Below are 19,503 nucleotides of genomic sequence, written 5' to 3'. Positions count from 1 at the left end.
CAGTACACTGGAAGGACTTAGATGGGAGTAAGGGCACAGTCACTCCCATAGTGGCCAATGTCCCCCTCAACTTGTGGGGTTGAGATGTCCTGGAGGACATGGGTGTGGTCCTTACCACAGATGATCAGGCCTTTTATGATGTGTCATAGTCCATGATAAACTTGACCTCTCTGGGAGAAATTGGAGCCCTGACCAGCACCCCCAATTCTAAGGTCCAATGCCCTCCCTGGGACATCCCCTAAGGAGTCTCCTACACCGATTGCTCTTACCTGGCTCTTGACAGATGTGATCTGGGTGGAGCAGTGGCCTATTACAGAACCTAAGTTATCTATCCTCAAAAATTTGGTCCAGGAACAGCTGGACTTCAGACATTTGGAACCATCCACTAGTAAATATAATACCCCAATATTCATTATTAAAAAGATAAATGGCCGTTTTAGATTGCTTCAGGACTTAGGCGCCATTAATGACCAAATGGAAAAAATGGGCTCGACACAGGCCGACTTGCCCCACCCTGGCACTATTCCTCCTCCTTATTATATCACAACAGTTGATATTAAAGATTATTTCTTCTCATTCCTGCTGGACCCCCAAGATTGTGATCACCTTGCCTTTATGGTTTGGGAACTGAACTTCCACAAGCTGGCCCTCAGATATCAACGGAAAGTCCTTCCCCAGGGAATGAAGAATAGTCCTACTATCTGTCAGCTTTTTATCTCACGAGCCACTTCAGCCATCCCTCATAGTGTACAATTTATTCACTATATGGATGACATTGTTATCCCACCCTAACCCACAATTTCTCTGAAAGGTAACCAGAGACTTGCTCTCCTGCCTACATCCCTTGGCTTGTCTATTACCTTAGATAAGCTACAGGAGGTGCCTCCTATGCCTTCTTGGGGCATACCATTTCAGTCGGCATATGCCCTATGGCCCCTGCCTTTAATTCAAAGCTGGTCTATACACTAGCCAATTTTCAACAACTCTGTGGCACCATAAATTGGCTTAAACTGTTCTTGCCCATTCCCTCAGAGGAACTGAGGGCACTGTTTTGTCTTTTGGAGGGCCCCACCTGCCCTTCAGCAAAGATTAACTTAACTCCCCCGGCCACTGCCTTATTGCAAAAGATCATTGAGTTACTCTCATCAACAACCCTCTACAGGTATGAGCCCTTACAATCCCTGCAGGCTTTAGTGCTATTGACTTCTTCTGGTTTCCTTGGTGCCCTTTGGCAGACTGGGCCACTTATCTGGGTCCATCTCTCATACTCGGAGCTCTAGCAGCGTTCTTCCAAGTTTGATCTGGCCTTTAACTTGACAGTCAAACTGCACACTCACGCTCGGAAAACCTTCAATAGAGAACCCGACGCTATTGTACTCCCCTTTCCCCTCCATAACCTACAGGCCCTCTGGGCTGATTCCATAAGTTTTCAGACTATGATGTCAGGCTTCCCAGACACCATTGACAATCACCTGTCCCAAGACAAAAGAATTCAGGCCATTCTCACATTGCTGTTTGAGGTTAAGCCATACAGCACCCCTTCCTCTTCTCCAATTCCCCAAGCAACCACTGCATTTTCAGATGCCAATAAGAACAACTTTGGGGTCCTGATACATCGTCCTGGAAAAAAGGACATCACCCACATCATCCCTAATCCTGGCTCTGTCCAGTCAGGAGAACTTCTTCTTATACTTAAAGCTTTAGCAGAGTGTCAAGCTACAGGAATGCCTAGAAAATAGAAGTCACCCATGGTACATCTCACATAACCATTCACATTCTGCCCTTCCCGGAATCCTAGTTCAGGGAAATGCTGCCACAGATGCCATGATCATGAAAGTCCAGTCTGACCTGTTAGAACAAGCAAGAGCTTTGCATCAACAATTCCTCCTGTCCCCTCAGAGTATTCATAAACTCCTCCCAGAAATCCCCGTGTCCCAATGCAAGCACCTCATCTGCTCATGTGCTACCTGTGCCCCACTCATGCCTCTTGGGCCCCTTAACAGGGGAGGAGTGAACCCCCGTGGTTTGATACCCAATGTCATTTGGCAGATAGACGTGACTCACTACCTCCCTTTTGGGAAATTGAGATTCATTCATGTTATAGTTGACACATGCTCCTCCCTTATTTACGCTTTAGCTCTCTCAGGGGAAAAGACTATACATGCCATTAAAGCCATAAAGCTATGTTAATCATGGGCATACCCTGGGCGCTTAAGACTGATAATGGGCCTGCTTATTCCTCTCAAGAATTCAATAAATTTGTTTCCTCCTCAGGAATCAAACATACCTTTGGTATTCCCTATAACCTGCATGGACAAGCCATTGTCGAAAGGACTAAGAGGACACTTAAGTCCCTCCTGGCTAAAAGCCCCTCAGCTGAGGCCAAACGTGACCCTCACCTGGCTCGTACTGACACTTTGTCCCACCTTAACTTCCTCATGTTTGATGACCAGCGTCTCAGTCCAGCATATAAACATTGGTCCTCCTTGCCTTGGGCTATGTCTCTGCCACTAGTTAGATGGAGGGATGCTATTTCATCCCTATGGCAGAAACCGGCCCTCATCCTGACATGAGGACGAGGATACGCTTGTATTTTTCCACAGGATGCTAAGGCCCCTATCTGGATTCCATTGAGAGACATCTGACCAGCTACGGAAACCCATCTGGAGACCGGGCCCGACTGCAAGTTTGATAAGCTATAACATCCTTTTCTGGCTTCGTCATCCTTGGCACCCTTTTGTCCTTTGGCTGTGCTTCTCCCCAGGCTTCAGATCTCTGGGCACTGGTCCCCTTACCACCTCTGATCCTCCCTGTAGATGAACAGTCACCCGCTTTCCTGGTTCTCTTTGCTACTAATGAATCCCTCAGTCTCCCCACCATGGAAATGATTCACGCGTCTGTTCCCATAAACGGCACACGGTTGCTTGCAGAATTGCTCTGCTTCAGCTCCGCCCTTAACCCCTCCTCCCCTAATGCCTCTCACTGTCACTCCCTCTTTAACATCACAAAAGGCGACTTTCGTGGAAACTGGAGCCTGGGCTCCTTATGGGGCCTTGAAATCTGGTCTCCCTTAGTAAAAGACACTTCTGAGACTACAATGTCCTTTGTGTCCCCTGGGAACACCACCCCTCCCTGCCCAAGGGTCAGGCATCCTCCATGGACCCAGTGCCCTCCCACCCATAAACTTGCCACCACACTGCGCTTTCCTATTCCAAGGGAACACTCCTCCTGCTCACTCCTGGAGGTATGCCTCTCTTTATGGATTATGATGGACACCCTCAGGCATCCTCCCTGGCAGCCTGGAGACACCTTGTCTCTACAAAACCTTACTCCTATGTCTACCCTGACCACAGGCATAAAGACACTGTCAGGGGGGCCTGGGAGCTTTGTGGGCCGGTGGCTTGCCTGGATTTGCATCCTCTCCTTTGTATTAGGTAGAGCCATCTTTAATGGTACATATACGGGCAATAACTCAGAGACGGATTCCTCGGGTGTCGAAGACCCAACTTGGACACCTAATGAAGTCTCTGTTAACAGCTCCCATTAGATCTCCTCGCCTGTTTGTGTTTGAGACCATTTGCTCTGCTCCTTGCTAATTTCTCGGACGACCTGGGGGATACCCTTAACTTCTCCATCGTTAACTGCACTCTCTCAGCATGCTGGATTTTCCACGCCTCTCTTGTTCTCTTTGTGTGCGAACCTGCAGCAATCTGGGTTCCCATTCCCAATGCTTCTCACTTCCATGTTATCACTCTCATGGAACAGAAGGCTCTCCAACCCTTCCCACGGATCAAGAGAGATTTTGGTATTACCGCAGCGACTGTCGCGGCCATTATCCTTTCCTTAGGGGCTGCTGCCACTGCTGCTGTTGCTATCACTCAATCTTCCACTACTGTGGAAACACTCAATGAGGTCATATCCCAAACCTCTGCAGCCTTACACACTCAATCTCTTATTAATCAACACCTCTTCCAGGCCATTTCTGTTATCCAACAACAGGTAAACCTCGTCGGGGAGGAGGTGGCTATTGTCAAACAAATGACGCTAATGGCCTGTGACCCACAGTTCAAAGCCCTCTGTCTCACACCTTACAAAGTAGATAACCTCACTAGGGCCAGGATGGAACTCTCACAGTACATCCATGGCCACTGGAGCCAAAAGTTTCTCAACTACTCCACCTTGCTCACTGACCAGATCATCTCCCTAAATTATACATAGGCTCAGATATTAGATATAAACTCTGGGTTCCTCGACAAAATTTGGTCGAACTTAAAAGCTTTGTTTGACCCTTCATGGATCATTACTTATTTATTCTTGGGTATCATAGTCTTAGTTCTTTTTTTGTTCATAAAATGCTTTGTTCTATGCTTCTGCATACAAAACCAAGTAAATTACTTGGTGTATCAGGTTCTCAAGATGCTTGAGGATCCAGACTTCGACCCCCCGCCCCCAGGTCTGGCAGGTCTGGCTTGCTGATATCTGAGAAACGGTTGTATAATTTCTTGCCCTCCTCCTCCCTCACATGGTCATGCCAGAGGCCACACCCTTCGAGGGCTGGTAGTCAATGACAGGTAAGATCCTGATGGTCAGTATGACCTAAGACAGGCACAGTCCATCAAGCTGGGTGCCCTCTGAGGTGGGGTCAACTATATTGAGGCAAAGAACCTTAGCTCCCACTGACCTTTCTATAATAAAGAGGAATGGATATGTAGGAGGTGAAGTGCCAGACCTAAGCACAGGCCACACTAGAGAGCACAGCTTCCACCTTGAGAGCACAGCCCATGCTTCTGCAAAAAAGCCAACCTATAATCTGCCCCCGGACCTAGAGACTGATGACGCGAGTGCCCTGGATGAGGTGATCTATGGGACACTGGGGGCAGGGGGAGCGATATATAAGGCCTGCCCTTCCCAGCAATAAACGAGTCTGCAGCACCTCGCCTACAGTCTGCTTCCACCCGACTCCCGGTGTCTGTGTGTTGACTCCACGCCGCTCACCCCCACCTTGGTCAGAACCCTTGTTCCCTGCAGTCCCTTGTGGGTTGGACCCATGAGAGAACCGGCAACAGGACAGAATTCCATATTTTTTCCAGGTTATAAAAAGACAAGCTAAGTTAACAAAAATAAGTATAATAACATCAGTTTAAAGTAAGTAAATAAAAGAAGACTTAAAATTCTCATCAAGGCTACTGCTTCCTGCCTACTCTGTGTCTGGCTGAGCACTGCATGCTGAGTTCCAAATACTTACCACATTCTTACAAGGTGCCCTTATCTTAATTTTTACAAGTGGGACAAGCCAGGCAGTTTGTTTACGAACCCTAGCTGTAAAGCAAATCCATATCTTGATTTCCATGTTTTTTTTCTTTATTTTGATTTTATTTATTATTTTTATTTTATATACGTGTATGCATGTATTGCCTGCATGTAGGTAAGTGCACTTGTGTCATGCAATGCCGACGAAGGTCAGAAGAGGCTGTCGGATCCCTTGGGACTGTAGTTATGGACAGTTGTTAGCTGCCATGTGGGTTCTGGGATTCGAACCCGGATCTTCTGCAAGAACAACCAGTGTTCTTAGCTGCTGAGCCATTTCTCCAGCCCCCGATTTCCATGGGTTTTAAAGTCAGTCTTTCTACCAAGTTTGCAGGCAAATGATTAGTACAATGCTACCTAACTGGGAGCCAAGATTGCTTTTTTTTCACTGTCTATGCTGCAAATTATTGATTCTGTTTAAAATCTTGATTAGAAAAGCCAATTATTGTGTTTCACAAATGAAACAAATAAGTTCTAAGTCCCCTATACTTAAATTTTTTTTTTTTTCTTTTACTGAGATCGGGTATTCCTGTAGCTCCAGCTGGTTAAGAATTCTCTATTGTAGACCAGGCTGGCCTTGAGCTTACAGCGATTCCCCTACCATTGATTCCTGAGAGCTGGAATTAAAGGTGTGCACCACCACACCGAGTATAATTTCATTTTTATTTTGAGAAGAGGCACCTAATTAATTGATGGTTCCTTTTATTACAATGCAAAATAAACAGAGGAGGGAGCATTATGGTTACTTGGTTTCAAATTAAAAAGGGTACAAAGTATGCTAGCAGCAGTTCAGAAAACCAAGAAGCCTCTCCAGCCTGTCATCTTCAGCATCCATTTTCAGCACTGTAGGGTATATAATTTGCTGATCTATGTTAAGGATTTAAATTAATTTAAATTAATTAAAATAAACTTGGTAAGAATGTCTTAGGAAATAAACAACTTTTTCAAGATGAAAGCTTTTTGCTCTTAGGTTTTTCTTTAATAGCAATTTGAAAAATGGTTATAAATATGACAATCAAAATCTAGATAGATTAAAAGACTGCTAGAAATTTGGGAAAATATTAACTAGGTTGTTTAAAAGCTAGCAATTTCAGGAACCAAGACCATAGGGTAACAAACAATGCTGAATGTTAAATTTGTGAATACTATTCAATATTAGGAACATCACCATAGTTTTTGGAGGAGAACATGGATTGTGTTAAGTCCTTGGTCTTCTGAATGCCTCATAATCAACTGATTCACTTTTCCATCAACAACCATTTTCTAAGGTTATTTTGCTCAAACAAATAGCCTTGGGGATTCTTTACATGCATTAAAAAAAAGCATTTATTCACTAACCTTGCTGCACTTGGATGAGATGGTAAGACATATTCTTATGAGAAACTACTATCAGATGTACAACAAATGTTATATCTAAGATATTATGAACATTCAGGCAAATTCTGCTTGGGAGAGCCAGGCTGGTTTCTTCAGAGATGATTTTTGAAGAATGAAGCTTACCAGATAGATATAATTAACAACACTCACTTAGAAGGAACAACAAAATAGGGAGAGGCAAGAAGAGGTGGAATGTTTGAGGAGTGGGATGAGACTCTAGCATGGAGAAACTGGTGAGTTAAGGTAAAAGTGGGAGTTGAGGTTAGGGAGGTTAGTCAGGGTCAAGTTCTAAAGCCATTCGTATGGCTTATGAGACTGCAAGGTAGAGCAGAAAAAAACACACGTTATGCCAGAAAGACTAGGATAAGAATTCTAGTTCTTACGATGTATTTTATTTTTGAGGCAGAGTCTGACTTTGCAGCCTTGAACTTGCTATATAACCCAGGCTGGCCTACAACCCTTGAACCTCATGCCCTAGACTCCCAAGTATTAGGATTATAGCTGAGTTGGGGATTATAGGTACCCTATATTTAACTTCTCTGTTTTTGTTTGATGATATGTAAAGGAGGGAAAATGTTATCTCATGGATCTAGTAAAAGAATTAAGTAATGAATTAAAAACATCTGACACAGTTCTTAAAAATGGCAGATAACATGTAAAGGCTCTGGCACATAGAAAATGGTAATAGTAATAAATGTGTAGTAAATCAAAAGTTTCTTCTGTGTTCCATACATACCAGTTAGTAGTGGTGACTATTAGGTAGGAAGTCAGGAAATCCCAACTCCTGACATTTTTCCAATCTAATTCTTCCAAATTCTAATGCTCCATACGTGTGTCTCATACCCCCAATAACTTGGTGGTTTCCTGTCTGTGTCTGCTTACCCTCCCTCTTATTCTGCTCCCCAGCTGGTTGAAGCCCGTTTTGATAGGCTGCTTCTGCCTATCAAGTCCTTTTCTACACATTTGTTTCCCCCTCCAGTGCTGGGGCTCAAATTCAAGTCCTTGCTCATGTTTAGATCAGTGCTCCACCCCTAAGCTACATTCCCTGTTCCCTTCCCCCAAATTCTTATTCAGTTACATTAGACTCTTTGTAGTGTATAAACATACTTTTTTGTACTGGGGATGTAGTTAAATGGTAAAGATCTTGCCTAGCATACAAAAAGCCCTGGGTTCAATCCCTGGCACCACATGGAGAAAAAAAGTATATCCCCAACATGCTTTTAATTACACAGACCATTCTGTCTATACTCATCTCTCTGTTTCTCAAAACCCCATCTTTAGTTAAAACTCATTATGTCTGATGAGGTTCTTTTTTCCCCATCTTATATAAAAACATTTCAGTTTCTTCTGAATTCTAGGAGTCTTCACTCACTACTAAGCTGATATAAACTACCTTGTATTTCAGGTACTTTTGGAAAAAAAAAGATCAGGAATGCTATGGATATGGTTAGAACATTTCCCTAAAAGTGTTGCAAACTGAAAGCTCAGTCTTCCATGGGACCTTCAAGGGGTGAGGCCTCATGGGAGAAGGTCTTTAATTCAACTAGGAAAAGCCCTCAGAAGGCATTAGAGGATCCTAGTCTCTCTGGCTTTTTTTAGTGATGTGATCTCTCCCTCTTACATGTGCTTGTGCCACTGACATATGCCACAAGATGATGCAGCCAATGGGGCCCTCACCAGAGCATGTATCAGGTTGTTTGGACTTTCAGCCTCCAAAACTAGGAGCTAAATAAATCTGTCTTCTTTATAAAGTTAGCCTGCATCAAGTATTTTGTTATAGTAACAAAAAATAGATCAATAATATTTCCATGATTATTTGTGAATGGGGTTAGGCTTATTATGTATAGCTTCTAGAAGATGCTAAAATAATGATAGAACATATAGCTTGACATAAGAAATAATCCTGAAATATAGGAGAACTGTTAAAAAGAATGTCCTGTCTTAAGAGCCAATATAGGTATTTGTCACCTGTAAGTAGAACTGCTTCTAGAATATTCTGAATAGGTATTGAGGGGTTCTGAGGCATACCCATGTTAGCTGTTTCTCAGAAGAACTCTAAGGAAGCCATATAATATATTAAGAACACAGGCTTTTGACTCAGGTAAGTATGAATTTGAATTCTGGCTCTAATACTTGTTATGTGTCCTTGGGACAAAATAGTCTCACTAGGCTATGATCTGTAAAATGATGCTAAGACTTTCTTCCCCAGGTTATTGGTATGATTAAATAAGGTATGTAAAACCGGTAGCATTCTGGTAAGTGGTATTATTGTTAGAGCTACAAAACACTGTGTTCTGCACTTAGCAGAGCTTCAGATGCAGTGACTTACAGGTTCTGTGTAGAATAAGTTCTCCAGGAGACTCTGGTCATACTGAGGGTCATTCAGGTCACTGCTGCAGTACACATCACTCCCAGGAGCTGGGGAGTCTGGAGGAGAGCCTAAGCCATCCCAGAAACGACCTTGGGACAATTCAGCACTGAGGAGATAAGAACAACAAAGCAAAAGGACTTTAAAAGGTTTGGCTGAACTATTCTTTGCAAAACTTTCTAAAGTTCTAAACATGTACAAAGGGGCTGGAGAGACAGCTGAGTGGTTAACAGTACTTGTTGCTCTTGCAGAGGACTTAGATTTGGTTCCCAGCACCTACATGATGGCTCACAAAAGTCTGCAACTTCCATTCCAGGGAATCTGGTGCCCTCTTCTGGTCTCTGAGTATAGTAGGCACACAGGGTGCACATATGTACATGCAGGCAAAACACGCATATATCAAAAAAATCTAACATGGAAGAAGATATGTTAAGGACTCACACTAAACAGAAGACTACTGGAAAACATTTCCAACTGTTATTTCCCTCCCTTGGGATGAGGACAACTAGAACTCAAAATTCACTACTGACACTAATTGTTATCTCACTCAGTTATTCAACAAACATTTATTGGCCATCTATTATGTGCTAGGTCCTGGATAAAAGAGAGATGGCTAACCTCAGTCTAGCTGTATTCCTGTGGTGTCTGTGCTCTAGAAGGGAGAAAAATTCCCAACTACAATTTAGTGAATTCAAAGTTATACATTGTTTTTGCAGATAAAAAGGCTAATTCATAATATATCTTCTGTTAAGCAAACACACATGTATTTGGGAATTATGATATGATTAATTTTATGTGGAACATGAAAAAACACTCTACTTACAATGAGTTTATAAACTCATAAGGAGGTAAGCATGTGAATAACTAAAATTCAGAATTTTTAAGGAATAATTTGTCTCTTTTAGAAAAAAAAATTCAGTCTATTCTCAAAATGCTTTAGAGAGTACTTTTTACTTTCTACTTTTTCTTTGGGGTCCTTAAAAAGTTGATATTGATTCTCAAGGTTCAAGTTCCTAAACCACTAAGTATATATATTTTTTATCTTATGTTAACTAGCACTTAATGAACATATTAATGAACCTCTGTGTTTTCTTTCATGAGTTTTATAGCACTAGCTCTTCCATTTAGTCATCTTATCCATTTGAGTTAAATTTTTGCATTTGATATAAGGGTCCAATTTCATCTTATTCAGTCACCCAAGCACTACTTGTTGAAAAGACAGTTCTTCCCCAGTGAATAGTCTTGACAGCATCAGCTGACCAAAGATACATGGACTTATTTCTAAACTCTCAAGCCTTAATCCATCGATCTATGTCTATCCTTATGCCAGTATGTGAATACCATGCTAATTTGATTATGTTGCTTTTAGAATCAAGTGTTATTATTATTATTATTATTATTATTATTATTATTATTATTATTATTGTCATGGCTGTTTTGGCTATTTTGGGTCCTTTGTAGTTCATAGGAATTATAGAAACAGCTTGTCAGTTTTCATAAAGAAGTCAGCTGGGATTCTGATGGATTCTGACAGGGACTGGATTTGATTCATCAATCATAAACATGGGTTATTTTTCTATTTATTTAGACTAATTCCTTTCAACATGTTCAGAGTTTATGTTTTGAAGCTTTTTTTTTTTTTTCAGTCTTTTTGAGACAGGGTCTCCCTGTAGACCCAGTTGGCCTGGAACTCACTATGTAGACCAGGCTGGCCTCAAACTCAGAGATTCACCTGCCTCTGCCTCCCAAGTGCTGGGATTAAAGTCGTGTGCCACCATGCCCGGCAAGTTTTGAAGCATTTGCAAAAATCTATTCCTAAGTAACTTACTTTTTTTATGCTGTTGTGTAAATGAAATTATGTTCTGAATTTATCTTCACTGTGTTAATTTCAAGAATATAAAATACAACAAATTTCTGCAGACTGATTTTGAATCCTACAACCCTGATGAACTTATTTATCAGTTCTAATAATTTTCAGCAGTATCTTTATGCTTTCTATATACTAGACTTTTTCATCTAATGACAGAAATATTTTTCTCCTTTCCAATATAGATCCCTTTTCTGCATATGTGAACCTATAGCACAATGTTGAGAAGAATTACTGAAAGCAGGGCTGGGGAGAAAGAACAGAGCTGGGGAGAGCAAGGCTGGGGTGAGAGAGCAGGGCTGGAGAGAGAAAACAGGGCTGGGGAGATGCTCAGGATTAAGAACACTGGCTGCTCTTGCAGAGGACCCAGGTTCAGCTCCCAGTACCCACATGGTGGCTAATAATCACCCTTAACTCCAAATCAAGAGGATCCAATGCTTTCTTCTGATGTTTGCAGACATTATATGCACATGGTACACTCACATTCAGGCAAAACACTCATACACATAAAATAAATAATAAACTGTTGGGAGCAAACATTCACATTTACTTTTGGTTTTTTGGTTTGTTTTTTTTTTTTTTTTTTTTTTTTTGGTCTTTTTTGAGACAGCGTCCCTCTGTAGCACCAGCTGACCTGGAACTCACTATGTAGAACAGGCTGGCCTCCAACTCACAAAGATCCGCCTGCCTCTGCCTCCCAAGTGCTGGGTTTAAAGGCATGCACCACCACACCTGGCTTCATGTTTACTTTTGTAATCTTTAGAAGAAAATATCCAGTCTTTTGACAGTAAACATAATGTTAGTGGTAGGGTTTCTGTAGATGCCATTTATCTAAATGAGAATTTTCTAATCTATGTTGTTAAGTGTTTTTTCCCAGTTTTTAAGATGATCATGTATTCCTGTGTATGTGTGTATGTGTTTAAGATACAGGGTCATGCCTAGATGATCCCCAGTGGTCTGGGGTGCAGGTGTAATTGAAGTGAAGATTGTCTGCTACATAGGCCAATATGGCTGGCTTGTGAGCCCCAGGAACCAGTCAGTCTCCCTCCTCAGGATGAAATTACAAATGCAAGTTCTGGGAATCACTCAGGTCCTCATGCTGTCAGGTGACAAAGTCTCATGTATTCAGGACAGCCTCAAACTTGCTATGTAGCCATGGATGACCTTGAACTTTTCATGTTCCTGCCTCTACTTCCTGAATACTAGGATTATATACATGTATCACCTCACCCTGTTTGTTGTTGTTTTAAGATTTATTTTTATGTATGGGTATGTGTGTTGTAGAGGCTAGAAGAGGGTGTTAGAATTCCCTGAATCTGGAGTTATAAGTAGTTGTGAGTCTCCTGACATGGGTACTTAGGAACCAAATTTGGGTCCTCTAGAAGAGAAGCAAGTGCTCTTAATCATTGAGCCATATCTGCAGCCTCAGTTTTTTTGTTTCTTAAATATTTGTGTATGTGTGCATGTGTTTGTGGGTGTGGTTGCGTGTGTGCCATGGCCCATGGGTGAAGGTCAGAGGACAACCTCAGGTGTCAGTCCTTCCGTAACACTTTGTTTGACATAGGATTCTTCTTGTTGACCACTGCACACCTCACGCTAGCTGTCCTCAGCCTTCCGGGGCTTCTCCTGACTCTATGTCCCATCTTTTTGTAGAAGAGCTTGGATTACAGACTACTGCTCCAACAGTATGTGGGTTCTGTGGTCCAAATTCAGGTCCTCACCCTTGTGTCATAAGTGCTTTTTACTCACTGAGCCATCGCCTCAGTCCTGGTTTTTGCTTTTTATTGTGTTGATACACTGTACTACATAACTGATTTTCAGATACTGATGTATAGTCCAAATAAATCACCCTTTGTCATGGTGTCAAATAAACTTCACATGCTGCCAGGCTTGGTTTATGAGTCTCTGTGGAAGACTTTTGTCTACACATGCAAATTGATCTGTAGTTTTCGTGTGATGCTTGTCTGGATTGGCTATGTGAGCAACGCTGGCTTCGGAAAATGAGTTGGAAAGTTTCCCACTACCCTAATTTTTACAAGTTTGTGAAAGTCTTCTTTAACTGTTTGGTTGAATTCAGAAGCCTTTCTGTCTGGGCCTTGGCTTTCTTTGTAGGTAGGTTATTTTATTTTATTTTATTTTTTTTCACTAACTCAATCTCCTTACTTGTTATAGGCCTCTTCAGACTTTGGACTAATTCCTCTCGAGTTGGTGTTGGCATATTACCTTCTAGGAATCTGTCCATTTCGTCTGAGTTATCTTTTTTACTGTCACATACATTTATTTACAGTATTTCTTTATGACCTGTTTTATTTCTATAAGATCGACACCATTGTTTCCTATTTACTTTTTTTTTTGACACAGGGTCTTCCTGTGGCCTCAGCTGTCCTGGAACTCACTATGTAGACCAAGTTGGCCTGGAAGTCACAGAGATCTGCCTGCCTCTGCCACCCAAGTACTAGGATTAAAGACATTTACCACCAAGCCAGGTCTTACTTTTTTTGTTTTTGTTTTTCTGGTGATTGTTTTTTGACAGGTCTCCCTAGTTACAGATCACCTGGAAGTCACATGTGAACCAGGGTGGCCTGGATCTTGCAGAGATCCACTTGCTTCTGCCTACCTAGAGCTGGGATTAAAGGCATACGACCCAGCGTCCTATTTACTTTTAATTCTAGTAATTTTGAACCTGTCCTTTTTTCTTTAGACAATGCCCTACCCCACACTAGGTAGAAAGAGAGAAAAGGAACCTTAAGTTCTTGAGGCCCAGTCTGGAGAGGAATTTCCACCTTTCTTGATAAACAGAGATTGGGAGGGAGGCCTTGTTTCACATTCCAATATGGAAGCTGATATACTCCAGTAGAGGGGAATTTCTTTTAAAATTACATTTATTTTTATGTGTGTGTACCTGTGTGCATGTACGCATGGGTTTACCCATACTAGAGAACACATGTGGAGGTCAGAAGGCAACCTGTGGAGGTATAGGGGATTAAACACAGGTTGTCAGGCTTGGAAGCAAGCACCTTTCCCTGTTGAGCCATGTTTCCAGCCCCTTATTTCCTGGAATTCCAGTTAGCTGCATGTTGAATCTACTGAAAATACCCCTAATTTTAACTTTACTTTCTTATTTTTCCAATTCCATTTTTTTTGGGTAAATTTTCTTGGACTTTTCCTAATCTTTCTCTTCTAAATGTTTTACCAAATCTTGTTTTCTGCGTATACACTGAAGGCATTCTTCATGTGTTCAAAGCCAGGACCTAAAATGCTGACTAGAAACTCAATATGCAGGCTGAGAGTCAGAAGGAACTTGACAACTGGTGGCTGTATCACAACATAATTGGACAGAGCTGGATAATTTTGTTAAGCAAACCTTAGGTTTCTAATCTTTCAATGGGCAGGAGAATGCCAGTCTCTTAGCTCTAGAGGTAGCAGTATTACACTAATGATACCCAGCATTTACCAAGAGATTAGTTACTCTATGCCAAGCAATACTCTTAGAAGTTTATAGGAACTGACTCATTGAATTTGTACAACCTATCACTGAAGTTGCTGAGGAAAGAAAAGAGGAGACAGTCATATCTTATATAAGGCTTTATCACTGGTGGGTGGTAGAATGCAAATATAGTCAGTCTGACTTTAGGCACAGCTCTCTGGTGGCTAGGTCAGGTGCTCTTGTCCTTTTGCTTTCTAACTTTTCCTGACATTTCATTGGCCTCATCTCCTTTTTAGTTTTTAAGATTTTTATGCCTTTCCTGTTTCTTTACTGCCATCATATTGAGGTTTAAAAATAGGTGGTTATACCGTCCTTAACTCCAGTTCCAGGGGAATCTGAAGCCCTCTTCTGACCTCCGTGGCATTGCACGACATGGGTGCATTCACATACATGCAGGCAATACACTCATATAAAATAAAAATAATAACTTAAAAATATACATAAAAAAATCAACAGGGGAATAATTTGTAATTAAAACTTTAAAAAAAAATAAGTGGTTATAAAAGTATGTCTACTCTTCTCATTCTGCTGTTCATGCCCTGGGTGATTCTGTCTAAAAGTTTCAGATCCTGCAGCATAGCTAACAAATACCTAATTTTTATCCTCTCTCTACTGAGCCTCAGCTCTGAAGCCCAAGTGTTTACTGAACGACTACATTAAATGCTCCATAGGCAACTCAGGAGCAGATTAACAGGCTTAAATATGAGCTTATGATCTTCAAACTTATCATCCTTGCCTTCCATTTGAGAGGATTTAGATTTTGGTCCCTAGAGCAAAAATACGAGGGGTCATTTTTTACTCTGCCTTTTTTTCTACAACTAATATCACAAAATCCTGCCATTTTAAGTTCAATTTCTTATTTCTACACCTCCACTAGGTGAGAAACAAATACACAAGCTTTCCCATGTCTTATTCAGTTGATTTTTCATAGTGTTGCCAGACTGATTTTTCTACTCTCTGTTCAAAATATTTTGGTACCTATCCAATTTTTAGTATGAAGTTCAAGCTCTTTAACAGATATTCGAAGTCCTTCATTAGCATACCAAATGATTACACAGTCTTGCCACTTTCCTGCAAGAAGCCTAATGTTTAGTCAAATTAAAGTAAGTGGAAAAGTGTGGCATCCTAGCATATGCCCTTAATCTAAGCACTTGGGAGGTAGAGATAAGAGGATCAAGAATTCAAGGCCATCCTCAGCTAGGTAGGAGTTTGAAGCTGCCTGGGTTGTATGAGACCCAGCCTCAAAAAATACAAAAACAAAAAAGAAAAAACAAAGCAATAAAGCAATAATGTGGAGATTCTTAAGAACAGGTTTTCTCATATCTGAATAACTTAGCATGTATTAGTTTTAGCAATGCCCGCAGAGTCCAGACGAGGGCGTCGGATCCCCTGGAACTGGAGTTATGAATGGTTGTTAGTCACCCTGTAGTGGTGGTGGTGGAGGAGGAAGTTTTTACTATTTTAATTTATTTATTTTTATTTTATATGTATGAGTGTTTTACCTGCATGCATGTGCCTATGGAGACCAGAAAAGGGTGAAGGGTGTTGATCCCCTGGAACTGGAGTTATGAATGGTTGTTAGTCACCCTGTGGGTGCTGGAAACTGAACCCAAGGTCTGTGAAAGAGCAGACAGTGCTCTTAACTGCTGAGCCACCTCTCCAGTCTCAAGCATTAACTTCTTTATATACATCATTTCTCATCCTCACAATTTTGCAAAGTTAGGTATAATTCCAATTCTGTTGGTGCCTCTACAGTTGAGAAATCTGCTTAAGGCCACAATGCTAATGAGCAGTAGACACCAAATTTCAACTTGAGTCTAGTTAGAATTCATACTTTCTTCATCACACCATACTAAGAATGATGGTTGGAAGAGTTGGGGGATGAGAACAGAAAAGTGGGTTGAGGCATTTTACAAGTCAAAAATAAAAGGCTATACACTGGCCTTTATTCAATGGGGAAAGAGTTTGTATGAGCAAGTATTGTTGACAATGTAGTCAATGAACTGAAAGAAGTTTTAAAAAGGAAGAAAGCTAGGTAAGAGCACTTACCTGCCTAATAGTAGCTGTATAGCTCTCATATCAGCTTTTGTGTCAAGTTTACAAAATGTATTCTCAGTCAAAGGGAGGAAGTGATCTTCACTGTGGTCTTTAAATTGATTCTTAGATGAGGACCTGATTCTAAGGTGTGGAAAAATACTGTCATGAATGGTTAACAGAGGGGAAAAATTTAAATCCTAACTGAGCTAAGAAGGAGTAAAAGGGACTGGTCTGACTCAGAAAATTTAACATTTTTAGGCTTAACAACTTTAAATATATATGAAACTAAACTTTATAAAGTTCTGCCCAACATCAGACTCCTATTTCATTTTAGTAAGGAGGGAGAAAATGTCCCCACTTTATGCATCAGCACTTCAGTTTAGATAGCAAAGGTTTTCCATTTATATATCTAGCAAACACCAGTGCCAGAACTGGATGCTGAGCGTCTTCACGCCTACCCTAGGCTTCTTCTCCGCCACACTAGAATGCTCTGCTGAACATTTCCAAGATTATCTGGTTCATAACAACAAAAACACAAGTTAACAATTTAAGAAATGAGCTGTTGGAGTTTGGGTACACCCTGTAACTTACTGTGATGATCTAAAAAAGTCTTCCTTTATAGGAGCATAAACTTTGTTCAGCAACATGTTAGTATCCGGGCTCGAGTTCATTGCAGAAATCACCATGGCATTACGCAGTTTATTGCCTTGTTCTAACAGAGCTGAAGGCAATAAAAACAGAAAATGAAAAAAATCTGAAATACAGCAGAAATAGTTTCACTCTTCAGTATATTTTCTTCTACTTGTGACTTTCTATAGGGTCCTGCAGTGGCTTACTCATCTGCTTTCCTATTAGCCCAAGAATTCCTTGAGGATGTTTGCTCAGTGCTGTTTCCACGATGTTTTAGATGACAGCACATCAATGAGCAAATTCTATTCCAGAGATGGGTCTTACTGGGGAGTTGTTATATCCCCAGGCATTCAATTCTTCCAACTGCTGTTTGAATATAATAAGGTTAATAGTGCTTGTAATTCATTTTCATATCCAGATACCTTATTCCATTCTTTTATTTACAAGAGTTTTAATATTATTCTTACTAAGGAAACACTGACATTTATACCAGCTTAACCTTTAGAAACCACGGTGATACCTATAATAATCTATTCTAAATGTATACTTTCATAATAAACGCATGCAAAAGAAAAAAAACAAAAAGTCCAGGACTAATCTACAGTCCCACAGCAGGTTGATGGAAAAACTGAGATGAAATCCAAGGCTGTAGACTTTAGTTAAGTTATCCCAGGCTTTAGGTAACAATAGCAATCATAATAGCAACAAACATTTGCCATGTGCCAGGCATCACCCTTACCATTGTACATATTATCAATTTACTGAGTCCTTTCAAAACTCCTCTGAGATATGTTCAATGACTTATTATTCAAATGAAAAAAACCAAGGCTGAGAGGATAAGTAACTTGCCCAGGTTGCCACAAAGCCGGTATTGTAGCAAACGGAGCCTATACTGTAACACGCGGAGCCTGAACTGTAGCAGGAGGAGCCTGTTGTAGCACACGGAGCCTGTACACTGTAGGAGCCTGTACACTGTAGCCTGTGGAGCCTATACTCTGTAGCACGCAGAGCCTGTACTCTGTAGCCTGCAGGGCCTGTACTTTGTAGCCAGTGGAGCCTGTACTCTGTAGTATGTGGAGCCTGTACTGAAGCATCCCCTTGTCTTTGGTTTCATTTTCAGTAATTCCAGTCAAAACATTAATGGGGAGTTCCAGAATAAACACTTGCTAAATTTTAATCTGTGGTCCACTCTGAGTAGTGTGATGAACTCCCATCCTTTCTGCTGTGTCCTGGACATGGATGATCCCTTCATCTATCGTTTAGCCCCACTACATAGTCTACCTACACATCTACTGCTGGGCATGGCAAACAGCTTGTTTAAGCAACCCTTATTTAAATATTTAATAAAGGCCCCAAAACATGTGAATAGTGGTACCGACAATTTTATTACAGAACATTGTCAAAATTGCTTTATTATTAGTTACTATTGCTAATATCTTCTTGTACCAAATCTCTTGTTATTATGCTTTTTGATACTGAACTTATTTTTCATTCTTGCCAAAAAATTTCTCTTGGGACACTAACATTTCAAGAGTAACTTACTTGGTCATGTATACCAAGATACCTGTTACCAAGATACTTTTCTAAGGCAGGTTGTGAAAAGGAAATAAACACTAAGGAAGACAATAAATCTGCACTCAAGTTGCTCACACATTGGCCTCTAACTGGTACGGCTGCTGAAAAAGCCATCATTTGGACAAGCATCTCTAAAGCCCAAGACATGAGTAAGATTATCTTATCTAGAGCTGTAGAGACATGGGTACCTGACACTGCAGGAGCTGCCAAGACAACTTCTTGTACCTCAACTCAAGAATTCCTTCCCACACTGAAAGGGCCCTGAGGTGAGTGCCCAGCAACGTGTACTGTATTAATTTCCTATGTGCTGGGGGTGGGGGACACACACTCTGTTAAACAAAGGAAGTATACAACCTTTCATTGTTCTGCCAACTTCTTTAATTCTTTATAACGTCCAACTCTTCTGAGCACAATGTGTAAATATTGTTTCATAAATACTGGTCGGTTGACCAATTCAGCTCTGCAGCCCTCTTTTCTGGTATAATATCAGTACAATAAAAACCAGGATCATCAATAGGTTTATATATTTGTTGTATCGCTCCAGTGACCTCCACTCTAGTCCTAATGAAATAGTCTATTTAATTTTAGTCCTCCAGAATCTTATGTTTGGAAGAGACCTTTAAAGATTATATCCATGCCAGGTGTGGTTCAATAGTTCAAGATCATCCTTGGTGGTTACATAGTAACTTCGAGGCTAGCCTGACTCTACCTTAAAAAAAAAAAAAATCAAAGTGTATCTTTGATAATTGAATCAAATATGTAAGAAGACTATCAGAAGGCCATTCAGCCCTTTCCTTATTTATAGCTGCACTGAATTCACATCTAAGTGCATCTCTCCCATTACTGTCAGACTAT

At 40.9% G+C, this 19,503-nt stretch overlaps 1 protein-coding gene across 3 annotated transcripts in view; it reads right to left on the bottom strand.

Annotated features, from left to right (window-relative positions):
- Positions 1 to 19,503, bottom strand: part of C2cd3 (C2 domain containing 3 centriole elongation regulator) — a 137,572-nt gene that overhangs the window by 98,029 nt on the left and 20,040 nt on the right. For all 3 annotated transcript variants that reach the window (XM_008852708.3, XM_029555885.1, XM_029555886.1), the window contains exons 6-8: positions 17,035 to 17,164; positions 16,456 to 16,584; positions 9,014 to 9,161 (exon numbers count right to left, since the gene is read on the bottom strand). In XM_008852708.3, the coding sequence (XP_008850930.1) occupies positions 9,014 to 9,161; positions 16,456 to 16,584; positions 17,035 to 17,164 (407 nt within the window). The remainder of the gene's footprint in view (positions 1 to 9,013; positions 9,162 to 16,455; positions 16,585 to 17,034; positions 17,165 to 19,503) is intronic.

Source organism: Nannospalax galili, unplaced genomic scaffold, assembly GCF_000622305.1.
Source record: "Nannospalax galili isolate Female #2095 unplaced genomic scaffold, S.galili_v1.0 scaffold686, whole genome shotgun sequence".
Lineage (NCBI taxonomy): Eukaryota > Metazoa > Chordata > Mammalia > Rodentia > Spalacidae > Nannospalax > Nannospalax galili.
Note: the sequence above shows the minus strand (reverse complement) of the source record. Positions and strands in the feature narration are given on the sequence as shown.